Raw genomic sequence first — 11,809 nt, 5'->3', positions numbered from 1 at the left:
GTGGAGCTAGACAGCAGGCAGGGGGTGTAGAGCAGGGCTGGACCCAAAGTGGACTGGGGGGGGTAGACAGGGGCCCAAACCACAGCAGTGGGGAGGGGTGGTAGAGCAGGTCATTCTTGACAGGCAATTTGCTATTGTACTATAACCAAGCTGCTCTTTTTACTTCAGGTTTCTAGTCTGCCAGGTATCTAAAATTCATCACTGTTGCACATATTCAATTTGCATACATTTATAGGGGTCAGTTAATTAAAAAATAGGGTACAACATCATTTTATCACTAACTGTTACAACTGTCATAAATAATCAAATGGCCTTCAGTTGCTCCTAAATTTGAAATGAGGTGCACCACTAAAGTGCATATTTTGTATTACCACCTATAGCACAAGTAAGGCTGCAACATTATTTTGGCAGCAAAACTGGTTTTAGATGAAACAAACACAGGTTTATAGCCTGGACATGAGAAGTGCCCTTGTGGTAGATACAAATGGAAGGAAAGGAAAAGACAAATCATTTAGTGCCCAGTACACTTTTCATCCATGTTGTCAATGCGTTCTAAAAGACGGAGGACTATTACATTCACTTCTACAGATGGAGAAACAGAAGAAGAATGATGGCTGGACAAGAATGATATAGCTCCCAATTTCTCTAGAATGTTAACTAGGACCCCTGGGGCCAGGCCATACAGTAACGAAGGAAAAAGAAATGCAGATTCTAATACCCTCAAAAAGAACACAGTGTATCCACGAGGTCATACATATTTTACACATGCACTTTTCTTTTAAACACTTTCAGGGGAAAAAAGCAGAAGACAGGTGGAATATCTAGAACCCCCGAGAGCAGCTGGCTTCAACATTCAACAACCAAGTGTGATTTTTAGAATGTATTTGTCAGCATTATACTGGCCAATGTCCAAACCTATGCAAAAGGAACACATGGACTGCATTTCTGCATTTCTTCCCTAATATATTGCCCTCCCCTGTCATAGTCGGAGTGCAGTGCAGAGTGGGGCAGGGGCACCATCTTCAGAGGGACATACCAGCTAGATTTGTCAAACAGCTACACATTGTTTGCTCTAATCACTGATGGCTGGCTTCAAGGGAATCCTCTTACACATATAATCCCAGAAAAGGCCTCAGCAAGAATAGTTCATTTCACCCCCTCAGGCTGTCATCAGTCTACACAAACTTTCAGATATTAGTTTGTCAGCCTTTATTTTCTGCTCTGGTTCTTAGAAGCTAAGGCAAGTGGTGTGTGCCCAATGCGAAGTGTGGAGGAGTACATGAAAATCTGCATGCTAAGAAAGGACAATGAAAGATGGCTGAATTTGAAATATGATTTCCCATCGAACAAAGTGAATATTGTTAAGATCCTTATTGGACTTTGCTGTCTTCAGAAATATCTTACATAGAGCTCAACCTCTCCTTTTCTGGTTAGGGTCTACCTGGCTTGATAGAATGAGGGGGCAGAGAAGATATTCCTTACTACAAAACATCTGAGGGCCTTTTTTCTTATAATAAACATGAACTAACCAGCACTCTCAATACTTAAGAGTTAAAACACTAGTCATCATCACTCCCACCTGAGGGTGGGTTTTCTTTTTAATATAATATAGGGATGAAAGAACAACAAGGTAAATTATTTGATGGAAGCCAACCAACATGTCAATGTCAGGGCCAGGTTTAGGGTGCAGGAGTTTCTGGCTCCCAGCCCTGTTATTTGAACACTTGGTGCAACTTTCATGATCAATCCCACTAGTCAGTCTAAGGGATAAAATAAGGTAAGGAAAAAGATTTCAGTCTCATGATGTGGACAGACAAAAAACAAGATGAGGTTTTTGTAAAAACACTCGTGACTGTCCTAATTTTGGATCTGAAAAAGGAAAAAGAGGGGGTCTGTATGCAATAGTTATGAAAAGCATTTTCAAGCATTTCCAAGGAATTCAACTTATTTACACAAGGAGGAGCATTGTGGATGAAATAAAAGGTACAGCTTTGTCTTTTCCCTTCTGCCTGGCAATCTTTACTATCCTATACCAAACTTTGATTGGACCTGCCATCCCCCCACACCAGAACTTGCTCATTTCACATGTAGGTACTTCTAAAATAAATATCCAACACATATGCAGTGAGCAGCCTTCAAAACCCTTTCAAAAGCTACCTGCATCTCTTGTAAATATTATATAACACTAGGGGGTACGTAACTATGGAGATTAGAAAGCTTTTTGCATAGCAATTATAGAAGGGTGCTGTTTTATGATCTATGTGAAAACAGTATCTGGAACAAAAATACTGTCAAGATCAGACACAGACCAAAAGCTTTCCCAAAAATTTTTATTAATGCAATCAAGGCAGTGAGACTATAGATGGTAGCACTAGTTTGCATTTTTGGCCCACCCATATTAATCCTAAGCAGACACAGCATCTACCGAGTTGCTATTTTTCCATGTGCGACAATGCTTTCTCATTTTCGACTATGGTGACATTGGGAACTAGTTGAGTTGTACTGATTGTAGGAAACACACATATGGTCTCAGTAAACTGAAATCCCTTTTCTAATATAATTGGGAACTTGATCTTAGCTACCAGGTCTCAAACATTCAACTGCAAAATATGGGGATAGGTTCTGGCCGATAGGCATCATGCAGCAATAGTACATATCAATAGTCTAACCAGCTGACTTCCCAGACTTATCTTCTGCAGTATATTCAAGGTGCATTCACTTAATCCATAACAACTAATCTTAATCACAAACTGAATCTCTGAAAATATTGATGAATCTGTTCAGCTTCACGAACACACACAAAGACACAAATTTACTAAATTATGCACTATTCTTACCATACTTAACAGATGTCATCAAGATAAATGCACCAAATGCTTCCCCTCCCAAACACACAGGGCTGAGAAGCACTGACAAGCACAGTAATACCTTCTTTGTATAGAATCTCCTTTCCCTTCACCAAGGATTTCAATTTATATTCCCCAAGACAGACATGCTTTAGGGTTGTTAGTTGTAGCTGTGTTGGTCTAAGGACATAAGCAGACAAGGCTCTTCAGGTAGATGTGACATCTTTTATTAGAACAACTAAATAGTTGGAAAAATTGTTTTTTATCACCTTCTTCTCCCCTCCCCCCCACCAATTGTCTCCCATTCCCTTTAAACCTTACTGTCACACATTTGCATTGTCAGACCTACATTTTGCACTTTGGCTTCTATTCTACCAAGGAAAGCACGCAAGCACCAAGAAAGGTGTTTGTGCCCGAAAGCTTGCAAAGAACGAATTCTCCAACTATTTAGGTGGCTTACTAAAAGATATCACATCTACCCAAAGAACCTTGTCTGCCCAAGACAGACACATTTATAAAAAAAACTCTTCAAAACCAATGCCTACAAATGAGTCCCATTATTCCAGGGCCCTTTTGCAATCTGATTTCTCTACCTACACAGACCCATATGATATGAGACAAGCTAATACTTACTGTACTCTGTGCAGCTGTGTCTATTTTCAGACAAAGATGAAACAAGTATTACCCCATGTCACGATTATTATTGATGTGTGCATTTCATCTATTTAGGGTACCTTGCCAGGTCTCTAGAAATATTTTCATATTAGGAAGAATATTTATTGGCTTAAGAAGGAACTGAGCCCAGTTACCAACAAGGAAACATTCACATGCCCTAGTGAAAAAAAAATACAAACAAGTAGTTTGCATAAAACTGACACTCAGTGTGAAAACATGCACTAATGATGCTGAGGACATCACCTCCTCCACCTTTCGCTGCAGTGAGGCATAGCCAAATTCTTCAATACTTACCAAATAACAGCCAGTCATTAACTCCTACAGGTAGGTACCCCTTTGCTGGGCTCTAGCAAAAGCCAAGCAAATGCAAAAGGTCTTTGGGAGGAGGGTATGGAGACAGAAAGTCACTCTCCAAACATTTTGAACTGATCTCAAGAGGTGGAAGTATGGGGTGCTCACACTGAGGATGAGGGCATGTACATAAAAACATAAGAAATGCCATACTAGGTCAGACCAATAGTCCACCTAGCCCTGCACCCTGTCTCTGACAGATCCCTGGTAACTGCAGGGGCCATCTTCCTGTCCTTTGTTCACTCAAATCTTCAGACAGTTTCACTGGCTCCCTGGACTCTTTTGAGGGCCAGTGGGCACTGTCCAGTGTGCTCTTCTCAGTGTTCCACCCTTGGAGCACTCATTTTAAATCTGTGAACTTGCTCCCATGCCTATTTTGTCTCTTATTTGTCCCCCAAACTCCACTGATGCATATGCAACATCTCCCCCTAATAACATGGGGACTAACTGTTGCTTTGTGTGCATAAAGCCCAAGTTCCTCTTATGGGTCAAATATGCCCATCTCCAACACCCCCCGAATGACTGCAGGGCCATCTTCCTGTCCCTTGCAGTTTTGCTGGGCAGTGCCCACTGGCTCCCTGGACATGTCTGTGGGCCAGTGGGCACTGGCTGGTGTACTCTGCTGGGTGTATCACCCTCCTCCCTCCCAGTGATGAACTCATTCTGAATCTTTCACCATCACTTCCCATTCCTGTTTTGCCTTCTTTTTGTCCCAAGAAATTAGCTGTCACCTTCTCATTGGTCTCCTTTTCTAAGGGAGGCTCATAGATCTTGGTGGGCAATGGCCCACAGTCCTCTGAAAGTAACAAACAGGCTCATCTCCAGCTGACCCCCAGTGAGTGTAAGGCTGCCTTCCTGTCCCTTATTCAATCATTCTCTGAGTACGGTTTCACTAAACAGCATCCACTGGCTCCTTGGACATGGTCGAGGGCCAGTGAGCACCAGCCAGGGTGCTCTGCTTGGTGTGCCTGCCATCAACCCCTGACCCTCACTCCCAACCTTGTTTTCTTTCTTTAGTTGTGCCAAGGAATCAGTTGATGTGGCCTCCCTTATTAAGGGAAGCTTATAGTTTTACTTGTGGACACCTGCCCACATTCCCCTATCAGGACTCATAGCGCAGATGATATCTCTTATTAAACCAACAAGTTTTTTGCAAAAAGTTCTCTTTAATTGCAAGCTTTTGGGCACAAACTCCCTTCATCAGGCATTGGAAAAAAAGAACATAAAAGTCCTCCTGGATAGAAATGAAAGCTTATATTTCATAGGATTTCAGAGGAATCAACAGATGGTAAACTCCCTTGGGCAGGCAGTTCAAAAGGCCAGTTTCTAGCAGACCCCCTATGACCGTGGGGCCGTTTTCCTCCCTTCCTTCCTCACTCTTGTCCCTATTATTGTCATAAGATCACAAAATCATAGAAAAGGATGGCTGGGAGAAACCTCAGGTGATCACATCGAATCCAATCCCCTGCTCAAAGCAGGGCCAACCCCACCTACATCACCCCACACAAAGCTTTGTCTAGAGGGTCTTAAAAGCCTCCAAGGATGGAGATTCCCCCACCTCACTGAGTAACTTCTTCCGGTGCTTCTCCACCCTCCTAGCTCACTTTGCTTCATGGGTTTACAGTCACTAAATAAACACATAAACAAACAAGCCACCCTTCAAGCGAGAAAGTTTTTCCTAATATCCAACCTAAACTTCCCTTTGCGGCAACCTGAGCCCATTACTCCTGGCTGTCACCTGCCACCACTGAGGACAGTCCAGCTCCATCCTCTTTGCAACAGAGCAAGGCTGCTATTAAATCCCCACCCCCACCCCTTTTTTTTCCAGGCTTGTCTCTTCTCCACAAACAAGGCCGGTCCCCCCAGGCCGCCCACGCCCCGGCCCCGCGGCCGCACTCACTGTTGTACTGGACGCCCTTGGCGAAGCGGCGCTGCAGCGCCTGGTTCATGGACTGCAGCCCCGCGGGGATGGGCCGGTCCCGCGCCGCCGCCGGCTCCGAGCCCACCAGTTTCTTCAGCGCCGAGAACATCTTCCCGCTCGCTGCCCGCGGCCTGGCGGGCTCGGCCGGGCTCTAGGGGGCCATGAGTCCCGGCCTGGCCCGCTCAGCCGCTCCGGGCTCCGGGCGCTACCAGCCGCTGCCTGAGGAGGAGCCGCGCAGCCGCCGCCGCCATCTTGGTCCTTCCGTTTCCACGGCAGGGGGGGGCCGCGCGGGGAGCGCCGCTACGGGTCGCCGCATGGGACACGTGACAGGAGAGCGCGGAGTGGCCTCCAGCGCCGCCTACAGGGAGCCGGCGGTCAGGTACTGGCCCTCGCCAGGATGGTGACCCCACATGGGCCCAGGGGTGGGGGCTGGGGGGCCGTGCTGAGGAAAGGTTTGGGAAGCACTGGCCTAGGGGCTCATTTTTCCCTGCTTGGGAACCCTCCTGCCCTTCCATGGGGAGAGGACAAGGGCCCATGAGCCCAGTCTCCTTAATGCCCGCTGCTTGCCATGGGAGCGCCAGGCAGGCTCCAGCCCAAGCTCCCCGAGCCACCCGGTGCCTGTCCCCCGACCCTGGGCCTGCTGGGCCAGGAGGAACAAAATGACATGCTTTATTGGTTCAGAAATAAGGGTGAGTGGGGCTCGGCCGGGCAGGCCACAGGCTCAGGGGTTCTTCCGCGCTCCTCTCTGCTTCTTCTTGGAAGTCCTGGTCTTGCTCTCAATGAGGTTCAGCCCCTGCTTTTTGATCTCCTCCCGGTTGGGCACAAAGCTCTGGTCTTTGTCAGCAAAGTCAAAGGCATCTGCAGAAAAAGAGCGAAAGGAAGGCGAATGGGAAAGCCAGCGGCCCGTCAAGGGCTCTAGAGTTTCATTTCTCGCCGCCTAAAACAATTGGGGGGGAGAGGCAAATCTCTGTGGTCTCATCTACATGAGACACTGATTGAGTGCTCATTACTGCGCAGCTATTTAGTACTTCTATACACAAATACTAAATGACTCCACAGTAACCAGTTACTGTGCAGTAGTGTCACCAAATGGCTTTTAAGGGACTCTGACTTGCCCAGTAGCTCATTACTACTACACAGTAGCGTCATGTCATGCTTCGTGCCATGTGACACTACAGCACAGAGTAACAAGCTACTGCAGTCAGTATCTCTTGTAGACACAGCCTGTGAGGTGGCACTAAACCTTGCTTACACATTCAAATTAAAGCTGGATAGAAACTAGGGAGAGTTGTTACACATTTTCAAGCAGTAACTCTGTAGCTACTTGGCTCTTTTCATAGCTGGATAGTCATTTTTATTGGTGTGGAAATTGCTGTGTACATGTGGCTGATCTAAACTCTCAGTTCTTATTTAAAAGTTTCTAGCCAGTTTGAAAACCTGATCCTTAAAGGGTCCCATGCTAACGGGCAAACAAGCTCACCCAAGCCTTGATTAGGCTACAGTTGTAGGGGTTTAAGCCAATTTAATTATGCTAAAGCCCAAATGATGATTTGAACTCAGCAGTACTATAACCAAGCAAGAGAATCTGCTACATCAGTAAGGATGGACCACAACAAAGCATGAGACATTTAAGCCTTGATTATGTATCTAGAGGTTCCTAGAGGATGGTTATTGGGATAGGATTCATCCATTGCTGAGTCTTTGTTCCTCTGATCCTGAATGCCCCCATAGTACAGTAAAAACTATCAGAGAAGCATGGGTGCAGCCTTCCCTTGAATACACCAGTGAGTCCATGGAATGGCCAGTGAGGGTAGATTACCAAGCCAAGCCTAGTTTCTGTCACCCAATACAGGTCCATGTCTACCTCTACAGTGGAAAACAGGTGAAAAGACTGAGGTTCCCAGAGGGTGCAAGGGTTATTGCAAATGTTGCTGAACTCCTCCCATTCTAGCTACAATTCCCCAGTGCTCTGTCACCATCATTGACATCTGCGTACCTCTCACAGCATCCTCTTCATCCTCAAAAGAAATCTTCAGGTTCTGAGGCTCAGCCTTGGTTGTTTCCTCCAGAAAATTTCTAACCTTCACAAAGCTCTGTAAAATACCACTTCAGGTTAAATATGGGACTGGGAAGGGGAAAAATAAGAGACACACTGAGGGGCATTTAATGCCTCAAGGTATGTCTTCACTGCACAGTTAACACAGGTGATTAGCAACTGGATTAACTTTGCAATGTGATTGCTTCAGGCTTTGACTATATTGTACTATCATTGGAGTGTTGCACCTATCTGCATATATTGCAAAGAATGCTTTGGAGAACGGTCACAGGGGTATCGGTTGTAGCTGTGTTGGTCTAAGGACATAGGCAGACAAGGTTCTTTGGGTAAATCTGACATTTTTATTAGACCAACTCAAATAATTGGAAAAATTCTTCTTTGCAGGCTTTTGGATATAAATATCCTTTGTCAGGCTCAGGAAGCATCTGCAGTTGGTGTGTGCTCTTCCTGGATGGAATGAATTCCAGCCCTCAACTTTTGTGAATCTGTGAATAGTAAAGAAGCCAAAGGCTGGTATGCATGCAAGAAAGCCAGTCAGTGAAGACATAACATGAGGAGTCAGTGGGTGAGAGACAGGGGAATGAATGTAGGTGTTAAAAGGTGGAGAAGTACCTGGGGAGTCAGATGTTAGGCAGGTTATAGTGCGTCATAAATCCAGTGTCTATATTTAGTCCATGATTTTTTGTATCCAGCAGGTTGTTGAAGTGAAGTTTGTAGGCCTGTCTGTGAAAGGTGTTTTGTAAATTCCCTCCAAGGATTAGAACTGAGAGACTGGAGACAGAACAGTTGTCTTGTGAGAAATGTGCCCCCACGGGTAATTGGGTATTCTTGTCTTTGATAGATTTCTGGTGTGCGTTCATTCTGGTGCACGGTTGTTGTTTGTCTCTCACGTATGTTCCATCAGGGTATTTGCATGCACCAAATACTCTGATGGAAAATACATGAGAGACCAAACAACAACCATGCACCAGAATGAACACCCACTGGAAATCTATCAAAGACAAGAATACCCAATTACCTGTGGGGGCACATTTCTCACAAGACAACCGTTCTCTCTTCAATCTCTCAGTTCTAATGCTCAGAGGGAATTTATAAAATACCTTTCACAGATGAGCCTACGAAATTCACTTCATCAACCTACTGGATACAAAAAAATCATGGACTAAATATAGACAGTGGATTCATGACACATTATAACCTGCCTAACATTTAACTCCCCAGGTACTTCTCCACTATTTAACACCTACATTCACTCCCCTCCCCCCACCTCTCAACCTGTCTCTCACCCACTGACCCCGCAATTTACAATCTTCACTGACTGGCTTTCTTGCATGCATACTAGCCTCTGGCTTCTTTGCTATTCATTTCATCCAGGCAGAGCAACTGCAGATTCCTCAGCCTGAAGAAGGGTATTTATACCCAAAAGCTTGCAGAGAAGAATTTTTCCAACTATTTGAGTTGGAGCAATAAAAGATATCAGATTTACCCAAATAACTTTGTCTGCCTTGGAGAACTGTCAGCATCTGACTGGTTTAGCTTGTGTAATCACTGAGCAGGTTACCAGCCCAGTCTAAAGCCTTAGTTGGTTTTTAGCTAACAGACACAGCTGGCTTAGCTAGCCCAGTTTGTACACACCATGAAACCTAAGTCATGGTTGTGTGTATGTGGGCAGAAGAAGTTTTGGGACAACATCTGGTTAAGGATTAGATCCTGATGTGCCTTGATATCCTTCCAAGGGTGCTGAAGGGCGCCACAGAATGTTAGTACTGTGAGGTGTGCAATCATGATTCACAAAATAAACCCAGAGATTTCAAATAGGAATCCAGAGGATCATGGACCTTTCTGCCGTGTTGTGATCTTTCTGAGTTCTTTGCAACACAAGCATTGTTCTATTATTTTTTTCTATAATAAAAAAAACAAGTTAAAACTAATCTGTCATTTTCCAGTGGATGCCTTGAGTCTATCTCAAAGGGTGCTGAGAGTCTAAAAAGGTTGAGAACCACTGATCTTGACTAACTGCAGTGAAAACATGGCCTCAGCAGTAACAATTGGGGACCTCTGAAGATCCTATGGGTGTATTTCCAAATATCCCGGGCAGAATCCATCCTAGGTAATTCTGCTGCCCAAGTCATCAGAACTTTCAACAGCATTCATGACTCCTTGCTTGCTTTCTTGAAATGCTCTGTGTGTTGCTGGGTGCTCTTAAGAGATAAGATGTCACAGCCCAGAGCTAGCGAGATTTTAACGTGATACAAACTGTTAGTGATTATCAATGCAACAGTGTTTGGTGTCAAACTTGAAAGGAGAATCCCAGCAGGGTGTGAATCCTTCCTTGTACTAACCAAAGAAAAGTAGTTGGTCTTGTGCAGGCCACATAGAGCCACAGGAGGCTGATGCTGATGTGGTAATGGAAAACAAAGGAGCTCTGCCTTCTGATGCTGCCCCTGCCTGGCCAAGCTTGCTACTGATTCATTCAGTGATGCAAGGTTTCTACTGCCCGGCGCACACTGTCTTCTAAACTACTGATTGTGACTCCCTTCACCCCCAGCAAGTTAGTGTAGTGAGCAAGCCAAATGCAGGCTGCAGAGCCCTGCAGTACAACCCCAGGTCTCTGATCTCTAACATGGAGATGAGGCCCAGGCAATCCAAGGATCCCAGCATATGGGGCTACATTACCTGTGTAGCCAGACTAGTAGGACTCACTTTCTGTGCCATTTCCCTGCAGGGTGCTCAGATGCTGCTGAGAGGTGATTTACAAATGTAAGGGCAGGTGCAGCATCTCTTTAGGCAGCAAGCAAGTTGCTAACACAGCCCCAAGGCAGGGCACAGTTGGAGCATCTCTGTCCCATTAGCGTGATTGCATTCTGGCACCTCTTTTAGGTGTAACAGAAGGCAGGCCTGCAGCCACATGGATTTCAATAGCAGTGCAGCTGCCCAGTTGCCTGGCTGTGGCTCTCTTCCAGGACTCGCAGCATACCTCATTGTTCTCCTCCCTGCTGAAGTTATAGGACGGGAGATTGGATGTGACCTTTGTCAAGTGCAGCAGCTTTGTCTCACAGAACTTCAACTTCTCATAAGTGTCCGTGGTGTCAACGTGGATGTCACCCTGGAGGCAAGAAGACAGCAGAGGCTTCTCAGCTAGATGAATGAGACTGCATGGTGCTCTGGTCTGCCACAGCTAGACTGAGCTGGCTCAAGCATCTCCAAACTAAACTGCAGTCTGCCACAAATTGTAAGATTCACTCTCAGACAGACACAGGCAGGAGCTCTCTGCTTAGGATAACTCTCCCCTTAGGACAGCCTCAACTCCGCTCCCTCTGCTTCCCCACGTATGATGTACCCCTGTGTCCTGAAGGGCTACCTTGTCCTTGACACCCATTTCTTTCCACCAGACTCAACCATTTGAAGGACTTTTAGGGAAGCAGCCACATTCTGCTCAACATTGCCCATCTCTGAGCCAAGACTATGATATCTGATCCTGCCTCTCATCTGAGGCTTGGCCTTGGCATGCTGAACCAGCTGCTGAATCTGTCTAATGCCTGATAATTGGCCTGTACGTGATAGTCCAGACCTACTTATCAACACGTCTGTGCATCTTGGGCAGAAAAAAAGCTAATGAGTGGCTGGGTCAGGGGAGAAGATGGTACTGGCCATTGGGAGGGTTGGTTAGGGGCTGGGCAGAGGGAAGGTTGAACAGTGCCATAGCATGGGGCGGGGAGCGAGTGGGGCCACCACCCCAGGCACTGAAGAGAGGGGGCATTCCAACTGGGGCAGGGAGTGGGACAGAACCACAAGTAGCTCGTTTGAGGGGGGCTCGGGGTTGGGGAAGGGCAGCTCCCACTGCTGCGTGCACTCCTGGGCAAGCATGGCAGGGTGTGTGCCCCCCAAATCTGTGTGCAGGGTGAAGGTGGGCTGCCACTGTGGGCTTTGACCCAGACACCAAACTTCCTTGTCACGGCA

At 46.1% G+C, this 11,809-nt stretch overlaps 2 protein-coding genes across 2 annotated transcripts in view; both read right to left on the bottom strand.

Moving 5' to 3' along the window:
* Positions 1-6,035, bottom strand: part of RABL6 (RAB, member RAS oncogene family-like 6) — a 92,554-nt gene extending 86,519 nt beyond the window's left edge. Inside the window, exon 1 of the mRNA XM_019510427.1 lies at positions 5,773-6,035. Within this exon, the coding sequence (XP_019365972.1) occupies positions 5,773-5,902 (130 nt within the window). The 5' untranslated portion in view covers positions 5,903-6,035. The remainder of the gene's footprint in view (positions 1-5,772) is intronic.
* Positions 6,036-6,494: 459 nt separating this feature from the next.
* The window catches only part of CCDC183 (coiled-coil domain containing 183), a 22,997-nt gene continuing 17,682 nt past the window's right edge, over positions 6,495-11,809 (bottom strand). The window contains exons 12-14 of the mRNA XM_019510937.1: positions 10,827-10,955; positions 7,790-7,886; positions 6,495-6,651 (exon numbers count right to left, since the gene is read on the bottom strand). Coding sequence (XP_019366482.1) covers positions 6,515-6,651; positions 7,790-7,886; positions 10,827-10,955 — 363 coding nt within the window. The 3' untranslated portion in view covers positions 6,495-6,514. The remainder of the gene's footprint in view (positions 6,652-7,789; positions 7,887-10,826; positions 10,956-11,809) is intronic.

The sequence above is a fragment of the Gavialis gangeticus genome, unplaced genomic scaffold, assembly GCF_001723915.1.
Source record: "Gavialis gangeticus isolate Ggan-Ray unplaced genomic scaffold, GavGan_comp1, whole genome shotgun sequence".
Lineage (NCBI taxonomy): Eukaryota > Metazoa > Chordata > Crocodylia > Gavialidae > Gavialis > Gavialis gangeticus.
This window is presented reverse-complemented; position numbering and strand designations above follow the sequence as displayed.